The sequence below is a fragment of the Elgaria multicarinata genome, chromosome 1, assembly GCF_023053635.1.
Source record: "Elgaria multicarinata webbii isolate HBS135686 ecotype San Diego chromosome 1, rElgMul1.1.pri, whole genome shotgun sequence".
NCBI classification, from domain to species: domain Eukaryota; kingdom Metazoa; phylum Chordata; class Lepidosauria; order Squamata; family Anguidae; genus Elgaria; species Elgaria multicarinata.
This window is the reverse complement of record NC_086171.1, coordinates 4,788,714-4,806,582: the sequence shown is the minus strand read 5'-3', so window position 1 is coordinate 4,806,582 and position 17,869 is coordinate 4,788,714. Positions and strand designations below refer to the sequence as shown.

At 46.7% G+C, this 17,869-nt stretch overlaps 1 protein-coding gene across 1 annotated transcript in view; it reads left to right on the top strand.

The window, feature by feature from the left end:
* PTH1R (parathyroid hormone 1 receptor) overlaps positions 1 to 17,869 on the top strand; it is a 194,164-nt gene that overhangs the window by 100,395 nt on the left and 75,900 nt on the right. The window contains exon 2 of the mRNA XM_063122683.1: positions 15,782 to 15,890. Within this exon, the coding sequence (XP_062978753.1) occupies positions 15,782 to 15,890 (109 nt within the window). The remainder of the gene's footprint in view (positions 1 to 15,781; positions 15,891 to 17,869) is intronic.

The following is a 17,869-nucleotide window of genomic DNA, read 5'->3' as shown; positions in this document are numbered from 1 at the left end:
TCAGAATCACTGTCCTGCAGTCCTGCTCCCGGCCTGGCTGTGCGCTTCTGCGTTGTGTCAAGCAACAGAGAATCGATCTTTTGAGATGCTCATTTGCGAAAATGCTTTGGCAGGAAGGGAGCGAAGGTTTGGATCCAGGAGCCAGCAACCACCAGGGCTGAGGGGGGTGGGGGTGGGAGAGAAGAACTCTTGGAACGCCACATGACATTTTGATGGCAAGCTACGTAGAAGAGAAACTAAATCCTCAGCACGTCTGCTTCTTCACAGCATCAGTGTTGGACGTGAGCGCTCAGCCACCTAGAGAAGACCACCTGCCTGAAGGCACCTCAGAAAGGATATTGTAGGGCGGAAGCATCTCCCCTTGGGAAGGTTGCAACTTAATAGAATCATAGAATTGAAGGGCCTTTGACCTTGTCAAGTTAGAGGTCGGTGGTCTACAGGCCAAGGAGCCTAATTAGAGCATTTCATTTGCATGACAACTTTTATCACCTGGCATTGACACATTTCATCTGTCCTTTGCCCAAGGACAGATGAAAAACTCATAGAGGCAAGGGTTTCCTCTGTGAATGGACTTTGGCTGCAGTGCAGTAAAACTAAAGCATTCATCTATTGTTGTTGTTATTTATTTATTTATTTATTTATTACATTTCTATACCGCCCAAGAGCCGGAGCTCTCTGGGCGGTTCACAAAAATTAAAAACATTCAAAGTATAAAACATCAGTATAAAACCATAATATAAAATACAATATAAAAGCTCAACCAGATAAAAACAGCAGCAATGCAAAATTACCAATTTAAAACACCAAGTTAAAATTTATTTATAGACTGTTAAAATGCTGGGAGAATAAAAAGGTCTTCACCTGGTGTCTAAAAGCATATAATGTGGGTGCCAGGCAAACCTCCTTAGGGAGCTCATTCCACAGCTGGGGTGCCACAGCAGAGAAGGCCCTCCTCCTGGTAGCCACCTGCCTCACTTCCTTTGGCAGGGGCTCGCGGAGAAGGACCCCTGAGGATGACCTTAGGTACATATGGGAGGAGGCGTTCCTTCAGATAGCCTGGCCGCAAGCCGTTTAGGTCTTTAAATGTTAATACCAGCACTTTGAATCAGGCCCGGACCTGGACTGGCAGCCAATGAAGCTGGAAAAGGACTGGCGTAATGTGGTCTCATTGGCCAGTCCGTTAGTAAACATGCTGCCCTGTTTTGTACCAGTTGAAGTTTCCGGACTTCAAATTGTTGTTAGGGGCTCTGTGACTGTATCAGCTGCATAATAGGCAGAAATTCAACAAGTAGAGCTTTCGCCCGTCATTGCACCTTCATATTGGCTGCATGCGTGCGGCAGCTGAAAGGGACTGGGAGTTTAATTTAGGAAGGGGTCATGGCTCAGTTTTAGAGCACATGCTTTGCACATACAGAAGGTTCCAGGTTCAATCACTGGCATCTCCAGATAGGGCTCACTTCATTGAGTGGATGTTGTAGTCGGAAAAACGCCAAATTTAGATCTCTAAGCGGTGAGTCTCTGCCTGATCAGTCTGAGCAGATGCAGTTGTATCTTACGGCTTCATTGTAGACAATGGGTTTTGTGTGTGCTGGGTGGAAGCTGCAAGCAGGTCAATGCATGTAGGGGTCTGCAGGTTTCCAATACAGGGTGACATTTATATGCTAATCACGTCGTTGCCCTGTCATGTCTGGAAGTGACCCTGTTGCAGGGACCGGTCTTGGTTCAGCTTGATGGTGGGGTGGAAGTTATCAAAGTCCTGGTGGATCTCCGTCAGGACTGCTCTCCATGAGTCCAGATAATAAAGATGTCATCAATGAATATCAGACAGAGAAGACTTTTTTGGGACGTGAGCTGAGAAAGCATTGTCCCTGGCAATTTTCAAAGACAAGACTCAGCTAACGTGCAATGAGAGAGCGGGGAAGACAGTGGGAGATCACCATTTGAAGCAGCGCAAGGAGACGGTGGCCATAGCTGGACCTACCTGAAAGTCCAGGGGAGAGGAGGGGAGACCTCGCGTTGTGAATAACGTGAGATCTCGCCCCCATTTACACATAAGGCGCGATGACCTCAGGAAGAGAGGCGTCGTGCCTGCCATTTTTTAAAAAAAGAGACAGGAGCGCAGGAGTGCTCGAACGACTGACGGTGAGGTATCACCCTGGGATATAGCCTGGTCTAGCTAAGGCCGGAGTCACCAGCATTTACCCAGGAGTGTGAAAAAGCGAAGAGTGTTGTGTGAACTTGTGCTTGTTTTTTCAGGGAGTGTGCGGTGGAATTTACTGCAATCATGAACCTGCGTAGGGAAGGGGGTTATGTTTACAGTGCGGCATTTTTTTAAAAAAAAAAAAACTTCTGCTCCAAAGCAGTTTCATCCTTGCAGTTACGCACAGGATTGTTTCAGCAGCCTTTGAACTCAAAGCCCACATTGCGGTGCAGCCATGAGCAAAGCCTGCTGGGTAGGGTGACCATATGGAAAGGAGGACCGGGCTCCTGTATCTTTAACAGTTGCATAGAAAAGGGGATTTCAGCAGGTGTCATTTGTATATATGAGGAACCTGGTGAAATTTCCTCTTCATCACCACAGTTAAAACTGCAGGAGCTATACTAGAGTGACCAGATTTAAAAGAGGGCAGCTTTAACTGGTGTGATGAAGAGGAGATTTCACCAGGTTCCCCATATATACAAATGACACCTGCTGAAATTCCCTTTTCAATACAACTGTTAAAGATACAGGAGCCCTGTCCTCCTTTCCATATGGTCACCCTACTGCTGGGAGTATAACCAGGGCCTATTAAAAAAGGGGGGGGGCGAACTGTTCACAGTAAGCAAACAGACCCGCAGTGGGAATCCACAAAATTACGAACCAATGTCCAGGTTTTCCATCGGCTCAAGATCAGGAGCCCTTAGAAACACATGGGAACCTTTGAGCATGATTTGCAGGTTCCTACCAGCATCGGCTCCGACGAAACCCTAAAATACCCATTTTAACATTCATTTATTATGTTCTTTGAGCTGAGACTTCCGTCTCAAAATTCACACTGTGAGATCCAATCAACGCATTGGGCCAGGAAGCTCAGATCAGCTCAACTTGCTTGCAGGTGCGGACCAAATCAAATCCTCGTGCAGCTCTGCCAGCATGTACCAAGCATGCATATCACCCCCTTCTTCAGGACTCAGGAGAGAAATTGGCAATGTTACATCTTCCTACATCACCCGAGCGTCAATGTTTGTTTTGGGATTTAGCTGGGATGTTGTTGATGGAGGGGAAAGGCCATATGGAAGGCAGTATTTCTGGAGGCAGACGGACTGATTTAAAGGCATGGGGGGCCCCAATATTTTTAACCCCACTGGTATTTTGGAGGCGGCGGGGAAGAGAGGTACATTCGGAAGCCACCAGGTTCAGCTGTTGTCTTGGGTTATATTTATCGGTGTAGCTATTAAAAGGGCCCCGTGCCAGCGTTCAAAGCTCTACAAAAGGGTATTGCCTAATAGGATTCTTCAAATAGCTGCAAGGTCTGCAGATCTGAGAAGCAGCCCACCAATGGACTGTGTATGTATGAGTGGACAAATGCCTGCGTCTTTAGATTAATGTCCCCTTCTGCTGCAAACGCAAATTGGGAGGCAGTGTGGTCTAGTGGGTAGCGTGTTGGGCTAGGACAGCCTTTCCCAACAAAGTGCCCTCCAGATGGGTTGCCGGCTGGGAATGGTGGGGATTGTAGTCCAAGCCATCTGTAGGGTGCCAGACTGAGAAAGGCTGGGGTTGAATTTCTGCTTAGCTCCCTCGGTGACTTTTAAGTCTAGCGTTATCTCGCAGGGCTGTCGAAAGGAGAAAAGGGGATGATTCCATGGGTCTCCTTCTGAGCTTTGAGGGATCAGGTAGCTACGATTATTGTACCATTCATTTACAACCCATTTAGCGATGGTTGCTTCACACATTCCAAGACGCACTCTGGAGTGTTTGCACAGTACACCCCATGCTTCTGCTGAATGTTGTTGCGAGGGTCCTGCTGAATTTCCGGGTGTGGGGGGGAGGGGACATCAGTGCAAAATTTGGTGTTTGAGGTGGGGCAAAGCTCATGTTGGCAGATCAACCACCTCTTGAGACAAACGACGTTTTGAGTCGAACGGTTCGTCGCACGCTCTCGGCCCTTGTCTCGGTCTGCACTTTGCAAGAGGAGGCATTGTGTCGGGCGCCACACTGCAGGAACCCCTTCTGAAGCAGTACTTTGCCGCTTTTAGAGGATGTGAACATTCCTCCCCACCACCTTTCGTTGTGCACCCCAAAAGTTTGCTGATACGGATGAGGAGAGGCTTTGCCTGAATCACCCTCTCCACCCACCATATTGACTTTGGCCATAGCTAGACCCAACCTTTATCCCTGGATCGTCCAGGGGTCAAACCTGTTCATCTCGGTGACACACAGGGGATCCACTGCTCAGGCAGGGGCGAACCCTGGATGATCCCAGGATAAACCTTAAGTCTAGCTGTGGCCTTAGAATCATAGAATCATAGAATAGCAGAGTTGGAAGGGGCCTACAAGGCCATTGAGTCCAACCCCCTGCTCAATGCAGGAATCCACCCTAAAGCATCCCTGACAAGTGGCTGTCCAGCTGCTTCTTGAATGCCTCCAGTGTGGGAGAGCCCACAACCTCCATAGGTAACTGGTTCCATTGTCGTACTGCTCTAACAGTCAGGACGTTTTTCCTGATAGAATCATAGAATAGCAGCGTTGGAAGGGGCCTACAAGGCCATCGAGTCCAACCCCCTGCTCAATGCAGGAATCCACCCTAAAGCATCCCTGCAAGATGGTGGTCCAGCTGCCTCTTGAAGGCCTCTAGTGTGGGAGACCACTTCACACTGGTCACATCCAGATAGGGAACTCATAGCTCTTCTTGCAACTTCTGCTTTTCAACACATCCTGTACCCTGCCCCTTATTTCTGCATGAGGAGAAGAGGTGACCAAGTGAAGATGAGGACATGGCCCCTCTCTCACATTAACATTATTTATTAATATTCATTAAGGACTGCCATTTAATTGAAGAATTTCGAATTGATTGTTCATCTGCCCTTTAACTAGCTAATTAAAACGGCAGCACTGAAATACATTTGCATATGACCCACGCCTTAATATAGGTGCTTTTTTTGAAATCTCTAAGGAAGGATAATTAACTTGCAATCTCAGAAAAGGATTGCTGTTTGCTTAGAAGAAAATTCCTCCCATGCGGTTGTCTTTCTGGTTCTATGTTACAGAGACACACCAGCACCAAAGTAGCCCTACCTATTAACAGGGGGGCCACTGATTCATCAACTAAAACTTCAGTCCAGCACAGGGGCACACAAGTTTTTCAGCCCTGAGGCCTGCATGTGATGTCAGGCAATGCACACACACACTTCCCAGTGTTCCTGAACTAGCAGGAATAATTTGGAAATCTCAGGCCTTAACTAGATGGGGCTTTATCCCAGTGCAAACCCCAAGATTGTCCCTGAAACACAGGGGATCCTGGGATCAGAGAGGGTCCAACCCTCCCTTGCCCCGGGATAGAGTCCTCCACTTTGGCCCAGGTTTTTCCGCGGTCTCAGGCTGAGCCCAAGACTGCGGAACATGTGGCCCGTTGCCTCGTGCTGAGCCGGGAGCTACAGCCATCGGGGGTAGGGTGGGGGAGCAGAATTTAATTTAAAAAAAAAAAAACCCGCTTACCTTTAGCGCATGAGTGGTCGTGTGCTCCTTCCTCTTTAAAAAATAATTTAAAAATGGCAGACGCGATGCCTAGCTCCTTCAGATACTTGAAAGGTTGTCACTAGGGGTGTGCACGGACCCCCCGCTCCGCTTCACTTGCAGATCCGCCATTTTTCGGAGCGGGTCGCTCCGCCCCGCCCCCGCTCCGCCCACTTCCGCTCCGCTCCGCCCGGAGCTCCGGATCGGATCCGGAGCTCCGTTTTTGCCCCCCCATAGGCTTGCATTGAAAGCTAAAAAAGTAAACAACTTTTTTTCCGTTGAAGTTAGAAACCTCACGTTTGGCACCATGACACCTCATGGGCGTATACACACACACGCCAAGTTTCAAGGCAATCCCATCATCCCCTGATTTTTGGCGAATTTTTGAAAATCGGGCACCCCATTCACACCCCTTGGGATAGCTCCGTCAATTTGCATGTTACAAACCTCAAACTCGGCACCAGGGCAGCTTATCCATGTGTCCACATGCACGCCAAGTTGCAAGCAAATCCCATCATCCCCTGATTTTTGGCGCGGCTCTACCCTCTAACGCACCTCCCATAACCCTAATTCACACCCCTTTAGATAGCTCCGTCAATTTGCACGTTAGAAACCTCAAACTCAGCACCATGATAGCTTATCCACGTGTCCACATGCACGCCAAGTTTCAAGGCAATCCCATCATCCCCTGATTTTTGGGGAATTTATGAAAATCGGGCACCCCATTCACACCCCTTGGGATAGCTCCGTCAATTTGCATGTTAGAAACCTCAAACTCGGCACCAGGAGAGCTTATCCATGTGTCCACATGCACGCCAAGTTGCAAGCAAATCCCATCATCCCCTGATTTTTGGCATGGCTTAACTCACCCCAAATTGTCCCATTCTACAACTACGTCAATTTGCACGTTAGAAACCTCAAACTCAGCACCATGATAGCTTATCCACGTGTCCACATGCACGCCAAGTTTCAAGGCAATCCCATCATCCCCTGATTTTTGGGGAATTTATGAAAATCGGGCACCCCATTCACACCCCTTGGGATAGCTCCGTCAATTTGCATGTTAGAAACCTCAAACTCGGCACCAGGAGAGCTTATCCATGTGTCCACATGCACGCCAAGTTGCAAGCAAATCCCATCATCCCCTGATTTTTGGCGCGGCTTAAACTTTTTAACTCACCCCAAATCAAGTCCCATTCTACAACTACGTCAATTTGCACGTTAGAAACCTATCCTTTGGTCCCATGACAGCTTACCCATGTGTCCCCATGGACACCAAGTTTCAAGGCAATCCCATCATCCCCTGATGTTAGGGGAACTTTTGAAATTTGAACACTCCAGTATGTCAGGGATTTAAAGTTGCAATTGCAGACAGCTCAATGGGGCCAGTTCCAAGGCAATCCCAACATGCCACGAGATAACCCTAAATCTTCTGGCACATTTGAAAAAGGGATTATTGAATTTGATAAAGTCTAAGTGAGCGCAGGAAGGACTTCTCCCCTTAGTCAAAGCAAGACACATACACCATCGCTGCAAGGCGGGAAGGGGAGAATTATTATTATTATTATTATTTATTTATATAGCACCATCAATGGAAAGCAGGCAGGCAGCATGCATTGTAGTGCCGCAAGGATGGCTTGAGCACTAACGCATAGCAAACCAACCCATAAGTGGGCGCAAAGTGAGGCAAAGATGGCTGGTTGTTTCTTTCTAAGCCAGCAGTTACGCCTTGAGGGGCACAGAGGAGGACGATTGGGAGCAAACCAGGCACCAGGCGGGCAGAGAGGCAGGCAGAGTAGGCGAGGAGTCAGTCCTGGCAGATGCCCCACCACAGCAGCACCCCGGGGGAGGCGGGCAGGCAGGCAGGCAGGCTGCGGGCATTTCTGGGGGCACAAGGAAGTGATGGCTGGTTTCTAAGCCAGCATTGCAGTTAGTCACGCATTGCAAACGCAAACCATCCCAGCGAGTCGGTCACCGAGGAGGACAGGCTAGCAGAGGGGCAGGCAGAGTGACATGTCATAGATCTAGTATTGGGGAGGAGTCAGTCCCGGCAGATGCCCCAACACAGTAGCACCCTGGGTGGGCATTGGAAAACGCCATCTTGTGGGTCAATACTTCCCCCACCCCATGTCCTGCAGGGTTGCCTGCCTAACCCTTGTGGGGATGGGAGATGGAGAGCTTAGAGTGGCAGTGCCAGCAGCAGCCTTCGGCTTTCCCCTGGAACCAGTCGCCTTGCCCGCCTCTTTCCCCAGCAAGATCGCCTGGTGCTGCCTATGAAGATGCATCTTCATGCTGCTGGTTCCATAATGCCCTGTCGATGAACCCCTGCTTAGGCTGAGTTTGCAGTGGCGACAGACAGCAAAGCGGGGATCCGCTCCCAACTCAAAGTGGTCCCACACGATGCTTGTCTTTCGTTTCTGTGGTGACACCACCAATTGCCCGCCTGAGCTCTCTGGTGTTGCCACAGAAACAGGGGTGTGGGATGAGACTGGGGAGAGAGCCTCGGCCTGCTGCTGCTCCTCCTCAGCCCCCACATCCTGGAGGCCCACCGCCTCCTCCTCCTCCCCCCCCTCCACTGTGCTGAGGACCTCGTCTAGGTCCATCAGCGGGCTCGTGGGCTGAAAGGAGAATGAAGGAGTTGGGGATACTCCTCCTCCTCTAATGGCACTGCTGCCACGTGCCTCTTGCAAACGGGCACTTTTCCCATTCCCACCCTCAAAAAGAGAACGCCGGGCACAAGTTGCAGAAGAGAGTGGCTCTGCCTGCTGCTTGTCCTGCTTCTGTTTTGGAGCAGTCAGCCAAGGAGTTGCCCGTTTGAGTTTCACAGGAGGAGAGGAAGCCCTGCTGGCAGACTGAGCCTTGCTGCTTTCAGCACGCCTGCTTTCTCTTTTCATGATGACTAACAAAATATTAATACTACTAATACTATGTATAAGGTACTACTAAGAATATGTATAAGAAGAATATAATATGTTTAAATGTAGGGAAATGGGACAAGAACAATAAAATATACTACTACTAATATGTATGAGAATATACTACTAAGAATATCTACAAGAATATAATAATATGTTTTAGAATATTACTAATAAATGTAGGGAAATGGGACAAGAAATGGGACAACCACTACTATAAGAAGAACAAAATATGAATACTACTACTAATATGTATGAGAATGTATACTAATAGACTACTAAGACTATGTCAAAGAATATAATAATAATATGTTTAAGAATAGGGAAATGGTGTGCGTATGCTTTCCCCAAAATGCTCAATCTGTGGCTGCCTGTTGAACTTGACAAAAGCAGCCCACTCCGTCGAAGTTACACAGAGAAGAAAAAGAGAATCCAATTTTTTTGGTATATTTGGTATATAGAAGATAGAAGGAAACACAATCAGGATTTAAGAGAGGGGAGGGGGAAAAAGAACCAACCACTACTATAAGAAGAACAAAATATGAATACTAATATAATATGTATGAGAATATATACTAATGGACTATGTGAAAGAATATAATAAAATATGTTTAAGAATATAAATGTAGGGAAATGGGACAAAAAGTGTGTGTATGCTTTCAAAAGAAAGCTTTCACAAAAGCAGAACAGTCAGGCTTTAATACAGGGAAGGGGGGGGGCAACCAACCCAACCACACACTCCAAAATTCAAAAATAAAGTTTATATTAAATCAAAGTAAGGGGAAAACACAGGGCAAACTAAGCTACAAGTCAGAAAGAAGCAAACAAACACACACACGCGCCAAACTAAACCTATATTAAATTAATCTATCTCCAAAGCAGGAGCACTAGCTAAGTAAGTGTTCCCTCCACGAACGCCAACCCACAAAGAGACACAAAACAGAAAGTTCTCAGGGTGGGTCTGCCTTAGTCCCCCCTCCAACGCTGGGATTGGAGGAGGATGCTTTCTGAGGAGATGAATTCTCATCAGGATTGGGAGTTGAATGTGCCTGTCATCGCTTCCAAAAAAATAATAATAATAAAAAAAAAAAACCCAAACCCCGATTTTTAAAAAAATATTGCACGTGAACCACAGCACGCAGAAAGTTGAGAGTGGTCTCAAAATGACCCCCATCCACGACTCTCTGTGCACAAGAATTTTCAGAACGATAGCTTAAACCCCCCCCCCAGTTATCCCCGATTCTTTCCCTCAATGCAATCCTATGGGCGAAAAGCCGAAACGCCGTTTGAGCCCTGCGGTTGCCCCGATTTTTAAAAAAATATTGCACGTGAACCACAGCACGCAGAAAGTTGAGAGTGGTCTCAAAATGACCCCCATCCACGACTCTCTGTGCACAAGAATTTTCAGAACGATAGCTTAAACCCCCCCCCAGTTATCCCCGATTCTTTCCCTCAATGCAATCCTATGGGCGAAAAGCCGAAACGCAGTTTGAGCCCCGCGGTTGCCCCGATTTTTAAAAAAATATTGCACGTGAACCACAGCACGCAGAGAGGTGAGAGTGGTCTCAAAATGACCCCCATCCACGACTCTCTGTGCACAAGAATTTCCAGAACGATAGCTTCAAAAACAACGTAGTTATGCGCGATTATTTGCCGCAATGCAATCCTATGGCGAAATGTTTTCAAGATGGCGACCGGAGCGCTCCGACTGAACTCGGAGCTCCGAAAAATGGTCGCTTCTCTTCGCCTTGCTTCTAGGGGGTCCGCGGTCCGCTCCTACTCCGCCTCTGGGTAAGGCGGAGCAGGCCAATCCGCTACTGCTTCTACGCTCCTAATCGGAGCGGAGCACATCCCTAGTTGTCACACAGAGGAGGGCCAGGATCTCTTCTCGATCTTCCCAGAGTGCAGGACACGGATTAATGGGCTTAAGTTACAGGAAGCCAGATTCCGGCTGGACATCAGGAAAAACTTCCTGACTGTTAGAGCAGTACAAAGTAGAGTTAGAAGGGGCCTACAAGGCCATCGAGTCCAACCCCCTGCTCAGTGCAGGAATCCACCTTAAAGCATCCCTGACAAATGGTTGTCCAGCTGCCTCTTGAAGGCCTCTAGTGTGGGAGAGCCCACCACCTCCCTAGATAACTGATTCCATTGTCGTACTGCTCTAACAGTCAGAAAGTTTTTTCTGGTGTCCAGCTGGAATCTGGCTTCCTGTAACTTGAGCCCGTTATTCCGTGTCCTGCACTCTGGGAAGATCGAGAAGAGATCCTGGCCCTCCTCTGTGTGACAACTTTTCATGGACTTGCTTGCTTTCATGTCTCCCCTCAGTCTTCTCTTCTCCAGGATAAACCTTCCCAGTTCTTTCAGTCTCTCTCCTCATAGGGCTTTGTTTCCAGGCCCCTGATCATCCTCGTAGCCCTCCTCCGATCTCCATCCCTAATCTTAATCAAGCTTCTTCATTTGTTTTTAGCTGTGTATATTTATTGTTTCATGTTGTTTGTATGATTTTACCTGTACGCTGCCCTGAGATCTTTGTCATATTGGGCGGGATACAAACGTTTTAATAAATAATAAAGAAACCTGGAATTTGGCTATATGCTTTTGACAACCCAGAGATTTTTGCCCTCGGCATGCCAGACTTGCATTTTCACACTACGTTCTTTGACCAAGGGGCCGTGAGGGGAAGACAGGCTGAACTCACTCAGTGGCGGCTGGGAGGCTGTCGCCCCCTCCCACCTAGGAATTAACCCCAACTCACTCAAGTTGAGCTGGAATCCAACCGATATACGGAGAGGGAGGGGGAGTAGGTGAAAAGTGTCACAACAGCAAAGCAGAAAAGAGGCCCTGGACCTGCTACGGATGTAGCCAGGCTTCAGTTAAAATATATAAGCAGGAGATAGACTAACAATAGAGTGATTTCGAAATATATTTAGAGCTAAACATTACCATGTAAACATCTCAGCTACCGAGGAGGCCAGAAGCCAAAATATTTAGATCTCTCTCTCTCTCTCTCTCTCTCTCTCTCTCTCTCTCTCTCTCTCTCTCTCTCTCTGTCTGCTAGCTGATATTCCCGGCATTGCTCGGGGCCCCAAATAATGATTATTTTAAAAATAATATGTGTATCTCCAAGGCACTTTTGTGTATTCCGGTTCACGCTGGGTTGTGTATGTGTGTATCTGCACACATGGCTATTGGGGCCCGCATATGAGAGACCATTTCATACGTGCAAAGGAAGGGGGAAGAAGGCGAGCATCTACCTGGTGTGGCTCGCGAAGGCCACAACACCTGAACGGGCATCTTGGGTCGGCTGACTGCAGCCCCTGCTAACTGCTCCAGGGTGTCTAATGGTAGAGCCACATCCCATGCAGGAGAGGAGGGAAGTGGATCCCAGGGGACGCCGGCCGCTCTGTCCAAGACATCCTGGGATGTGGAGCCATTAAGAGATTTTGCAAGATCGCCCATATGGCCGCGCACGACCCCCAAGATTTGTGAAACGTCTACATCTCCCAGCATTCCTTCAGAGATGCTGGGAGTTGCAGCCATGATGGGAGTTGTAGGCATCAGCCTAGGATTTGTTTTTAATCATTTAAAAGTAGTTAAACCACAGAAATTCTGGGTTTGGGGTTTTTTGGTGCATTGTACATGAAGACTTCTCAACACCCCAAATTTCAAGGTTGTAGTTCATCTGGAAGTGGGTAAACATTTCCAGACATACAAACCCACACACATACTTTCAGCTTGATAGATAGATAGATAGATAGATAGATAGATAGATAGATAGATAGAAAGATATTACTAGGGTGACCATATTTGGGAAACCAAAAAGGAGGACACCTAGTGTGTGTGTGGGGGGGGGGGGGAAGCAGCTTTCTGAGTCCTGCAGAAAGTACATTATTCCCCCGCCACCTTAAAGAACCCGACTGGAGTGGAGGAGGGGAAAGGATTTCATTCTGCACTACCACCATCCACTCCAATTGGGGCCTTTTCTATAATGTCCACGAATGACCCACTTTCCCCTTTAAGACCTCAATTGGAGCTCGGGGTGGGGGAATGATGTGCCTCAAGAAAGCATGTCATTCCCTCCTGCCATGCTAATGGCAGCCTTAAAGGGGAAGGTGTATCATTCCAGGACATTATTGAAAATTATAGAAAATCCCCCCTGACACCATGGAAAGAACAAAAACCAGGACAAATCCGGGGAAATCCTGACAGTTGGTCACCCTAGATATTACTCTCTTTTTCGTTTTGTTAGGGTGGATTCCTGCATTGAGCAAGGGGTTGGACTCGATGGCCTTGTAGGCCCCTTCCAACTCTACTACCGTATTTCTTCGATTGTAAGACGCACACTAATTTCAGTACCACCAACAGAAAAAAAGCTTTGATTCTAAGAATAATATTCACACCCGCGATTCTAAGACGCACCCCGTTTTTAGAGATGTTTATATGGAGGGGGGAGTGCGTCTTAGAATCAAAGAAATACGGTATTCTGTGATTCTAGTCTCTCTATCTTTCACATATACAGCAGCACAACAGCAAAGCAAGAAGGAAGCTCTGGTTCCACTAAGAATATATTTCATACAAATATGTATGAAATACAGATATGCTGTTAGGGTTAGTTTAGTAATGTTGTTTTTTTATATAACCAACCTGGTGCCCTCCGGGTCTTTTGGACTGCATATCCCAGAATTCCTGACCATGCTGTCTGGGGTTGATGGAATCATAGTCCAAAATATACTTTCATGGGGGTGACTGCTAGAATGATAATAACATCTTCATGGGGGCAGGGGGGAGAACAATCAGCATTCCTAATTGTGTGAAGAAATAAATTCCAGTCTGTAAATTAACTCTGGTGGGAAAAGCTAACAAAACAGGATGATTAATATTGATCCAAGTCATACCCTGATAAATGTTATGGAACCTGGGAGTCATTTATTACCTATGCAAATAACAATAAGGACATTACTGCACCTCCATCAACTCATGGAACATGTTGGAGAGGCCTGTTATGATACGAGTTTGGGGGTGGGATGCTTTGAAATTAGGGTGACCATATGAAAAGGAAGACCGGGCTCCTGTATCTTTAACAGTTGCATAGAAAAGGGAATTTCAGCAGGTGTCATTTGTATATATGGAGAACCTGGTGAAATTCCTTCTTCATCACCACAGTTAAAGGTGCAGGAGCTATACTAGAGTGACCAGATTTAAAAGAGGGCAGGGTACCTGCAGCTTTAACTGGTATGATGAAGAGGAATTTTCACCAGGTTCTCCATATATGCAAATGATATCTGCTGAAATTCTCTTTCCAATACAACTGTTAAAGATACAGGAGCCCTGTCCTCCTTTTCATATGGTCTCCCTATTGAAATATTTCCCTCTAGCTTTGTATTTATACAATTACCATATTTCTTCGATTGTAAGACACCATCGATTGTAAGACGCACACTAATTTCAGTACCACCAACAGAAAAAAGCTTTGATTCTAAGAAATAATAAACGCACCCGCGATTCTAAGACACAGCCCGTTTTTAGAGATGTTTACATGAGGGGGGGGGAAGTGTGTCTTAGAATCGAAGAAATACGGCACAATTAATATACTGTGTCTCCTAATAAGTTTAAATTGATGTTGGTTCTGTATATCAAGTATATCCCATATTTAATCGTTGTGTTATGTAGGGTGACCATATGGAAAGGAGGACAGGGCTCCTGTATTTTTAACAGTTGCATAGAAAAGGGAATTTCAGCAGGTGTCATTTGTATATATGGAGAACCTGGTGAAATTCCTTCTTCATCACCACAGTTAAAGGTGCAGGAGCTATACTAGAGTGACCAGATTTAAAAGAGGGCAGGGCACCTGCAGCTTTAACTGGTATGATGAAGAGGAATTTTCACCAGGTTCTCCATATATGCAAATGATATCTGCTGAAATTCTCTTTCCAATACAACTGTTAAAGATACAGGAGCCCTGTCCTCCTTTTCATATGGTCTCCCTATTGAAATATTTCCCTCTAGCTTTGTATTTATACAATTACCATATTTCTTCGATTGTAAGACACCATCGATTGTAAGACGCACACTAATTTCAGTACCACCAACAGAAAAAAAGCTTTGATTCTAAGAAATAATAAACGCACCCGCGATTCTAAGACGCAGCCCATTTTTAGAGATGTTTACATGGGGGGGGAAGTGTGTCTTAGAATCAAAGAAATACGGCACAATTAATATACTGTGTCTCCTAATAAGTTTAAATTGATGTTGGTTCTGTATATCAAGTATATCCCATATTTAATCGTTGTGTTATGTAGGGTGACCATATGGAAAGGAGGACAGGGCTCCTGTATTTTTAACAGTTGCATAGAAAAGGGAATTTCAGCAGGTATCATTTGTATATATGGGGAACCTAGAGAAATTCCCTCTTCATCACAATAGTTAAAGCTGCAGGTGCCTTCTTTTAAATCTGCCTTCTTTTAAATCTGGTCACTCTAGCATAGCTCCTGCAGCTTTAACTGTGGTGATGAAGAGGTAATTTCGCCAGGTTCTCCATATGTACAAATGACACCAGCTGAAATTCCCTTTTCTATGCAACTGTTAAAGATACAGGAGCCCTGTCCTCCTTTTCATATGATCACCCTAACCATTATGCTTTAATGTGCTTAGGGTGACCATATGAAAAGGAGGAAAGGGCTTCTGTGTCTTTAACAGTTGTACTGAAAGGGGAATTTCAGCAGGTGTCATTTGTAGGCGTGCAGCCCCTGGTGAAATTCCCTCTTCATCACAACAGTTAAAGCTGTAGAAGATATACTACAATGAGCAGATACAAAGGAGGGCAGGGCTGCTGCAGCTTTAACTGTTGGGATGAAGAGGGGATTTCACCAGGTGCTGCATGCCTATAAATGACACCGACTAAAATTCCCTTTTCAATGCAATTGTTAGGAGCCCTGCCCTCCTTTTCATAGGGTCACCCTACATGACGTGATTAGATGTTACATCCTTTTGTTATAAATGTAGAATTCCACATATATTATGCAATACGTAGTGCTCTGAGTTGTGCTAAATGACCTTCCATTGTGATCCCCTCCCATCTCTTGCCTCTTTTTTCTGTAAAGCTTGCAGCAACGAATCTCGCAGTGATTTTGATCTCATTTGCTCTGTCTCCTAGCAGGACGATCCTGATGACGTTTTGACGAAGGAGGAGCAGATATTCTTGCTGCTAAAAGCCAAGGCCAAGTGTGAGCGGCATTTAAAAGCCAAAGGCCCCAAAGTGCAAGGTGAGTGAGTCCGTTCCGGGCTAAGCTAGCCAGTGCACTCGGCTGGAAGGCAAAGTGAATTTGATATGGGCCACGGAATTGATGACTTCTACAACTGTTATTGTTATGGAGAGCTAGTGCAGTGTAGCGGTTAGGGATGTGCTCCGCTTCTCCTTGGACCGGAGAAGCAGGAGCGGATCGGGGGGGGCTTCGCCTCCCGTTAAGGCGGAGGCGAAGAGGATTGGGGGAGCCACAGAGCGTTGCGGAGCGGAAGGTGAAGGCGGATCCTTCGTCTCGATCCGGAGCTCTGCAAAAAAGGTAAAGGGGGTTTACTTGGCCCTGCCGCCGCCGCCCGTGCGGCGACAGCGGCAGAGCCAGGTAAGGGGGCAAGGGGGAGGGGTTTTTTACCTGTGTCCGTCCCGGCCCATCCCAGCTTCACTAGAGCCCACGGCTCAACCAGGAAGTGTAGGCCGGGGCCTACAGTTCCTGGTTGAGCCGCGGACTCTAGTGAAGCTGGGATGGGCCGGGACGGACACAGGTAGGGGGAGGAGGGAGGGGGGCTTTACGTGGCGCCATTCCCCACCACTGCGGAGCTCCGATTCGGAGCCGGAGCTCCGCAGCGGAGCAGAGTGGCCCCTAGGCAGATCGAGGCGGGGTGGAGCAGGCCCGATCTGCAATTTGCGGATCGGGCACGAAGAGGATCGGGGGTCCGTGCACATCCTTAGTAGCGGTTAGAGTGTTGGGCTGGGACTCAGAAGAACCAGGTTCTAGTCCCCTCTCGGACATGAAGCTCACCGGGTGACTTCGGGCCAGTCATTGACTTCCGACTTAACCTACCTTGCAGGGTGGTTGTGAAGATAAAATGGAGAGGAGGGCTGTGTTTGTTGCCCTGGGCTCCTTGCAAAAGGAGGGAGGGGGAAAGGTGGGAGATCACTGCAATAATAAATAAAAAAGTAAATTTCTATGCCCCCTTCGAATCAGAAACTCTTAAACCCTACACCCCACAGAACTTGTAAAATGCTTTTAAAAGCGTAATGACAGAGCAGCACAATTAGGAACAAGAGCAGTCACCAACCTCTACTTGAACGTCTTGCCCTGAGAGGTCAGAGGAAGGAATGACGCTAAAACCATAGTCAAATGCAAAAAAAAAATGTGTTTTTTTTAAATGTTACTATACAGAAAACCTACATAATTAACTCTTGGCTAGTACGAACTTTCTTCACAGACACAAACAATATGCTACATGGAAGCAATCTTACCAGCATAGTACCAGTAGGCCTGTGTGCTCCGCTCCAAAAATCCTTTGGAGCTTCAAACTTGTGGAGTAGATCGTGGATGGTTTAAAAACTGTCAGATACTCATGGAGCAGAGAACAGCCAGATCAGAGCTTCGGTCCATTTTTTGGATAACCGCTCCGTTATAGTGTATGGAAATGAACAAAAATGCTTACAGCTCTGTAATTTTTAAAGATAAAGAGATGAAACTTGGCACCATGATAGCTCGTACATAGGGCTTTAGCCGTGCCAAGTTTGAAGCAGTTCTGTTCATCCCTTGATTTTTAGGATTTTTTTTAAAAATTCCCCTTAAACCATTTGCCCCCCCCCCCATACACACACACACACACACACACACACACACACACACACACACACACACCACTATCCCCATAGCTTCCTAAAACAAAGAAAAGACAGAAGGGGAAAAAAGAGAGAGAGAGAGAGAAATACACACCAGTGGTAACTTTTTGGGGGGAGTGGTAAAAAATTAAAAGGGGATCCTTGAAAGAAAAGCCAGCTGTCTGTGTAAATTTCTAAACCTTATTTTTTGAGGGGGTTGTTTGTAGGAAGAAAACTGAGGTGCAACCAGACAAATAAGAGCAGAGTTTTAGATAATGGATAGCCGGCCTATACCATTGCTTTGCCTTTAGACTTTTTCTTTTTCCAACTCTTTCTCTCTCTCTCTTCCTCTCTCTCATTCTCTCTCTCTCTCTCTCTCTCTCT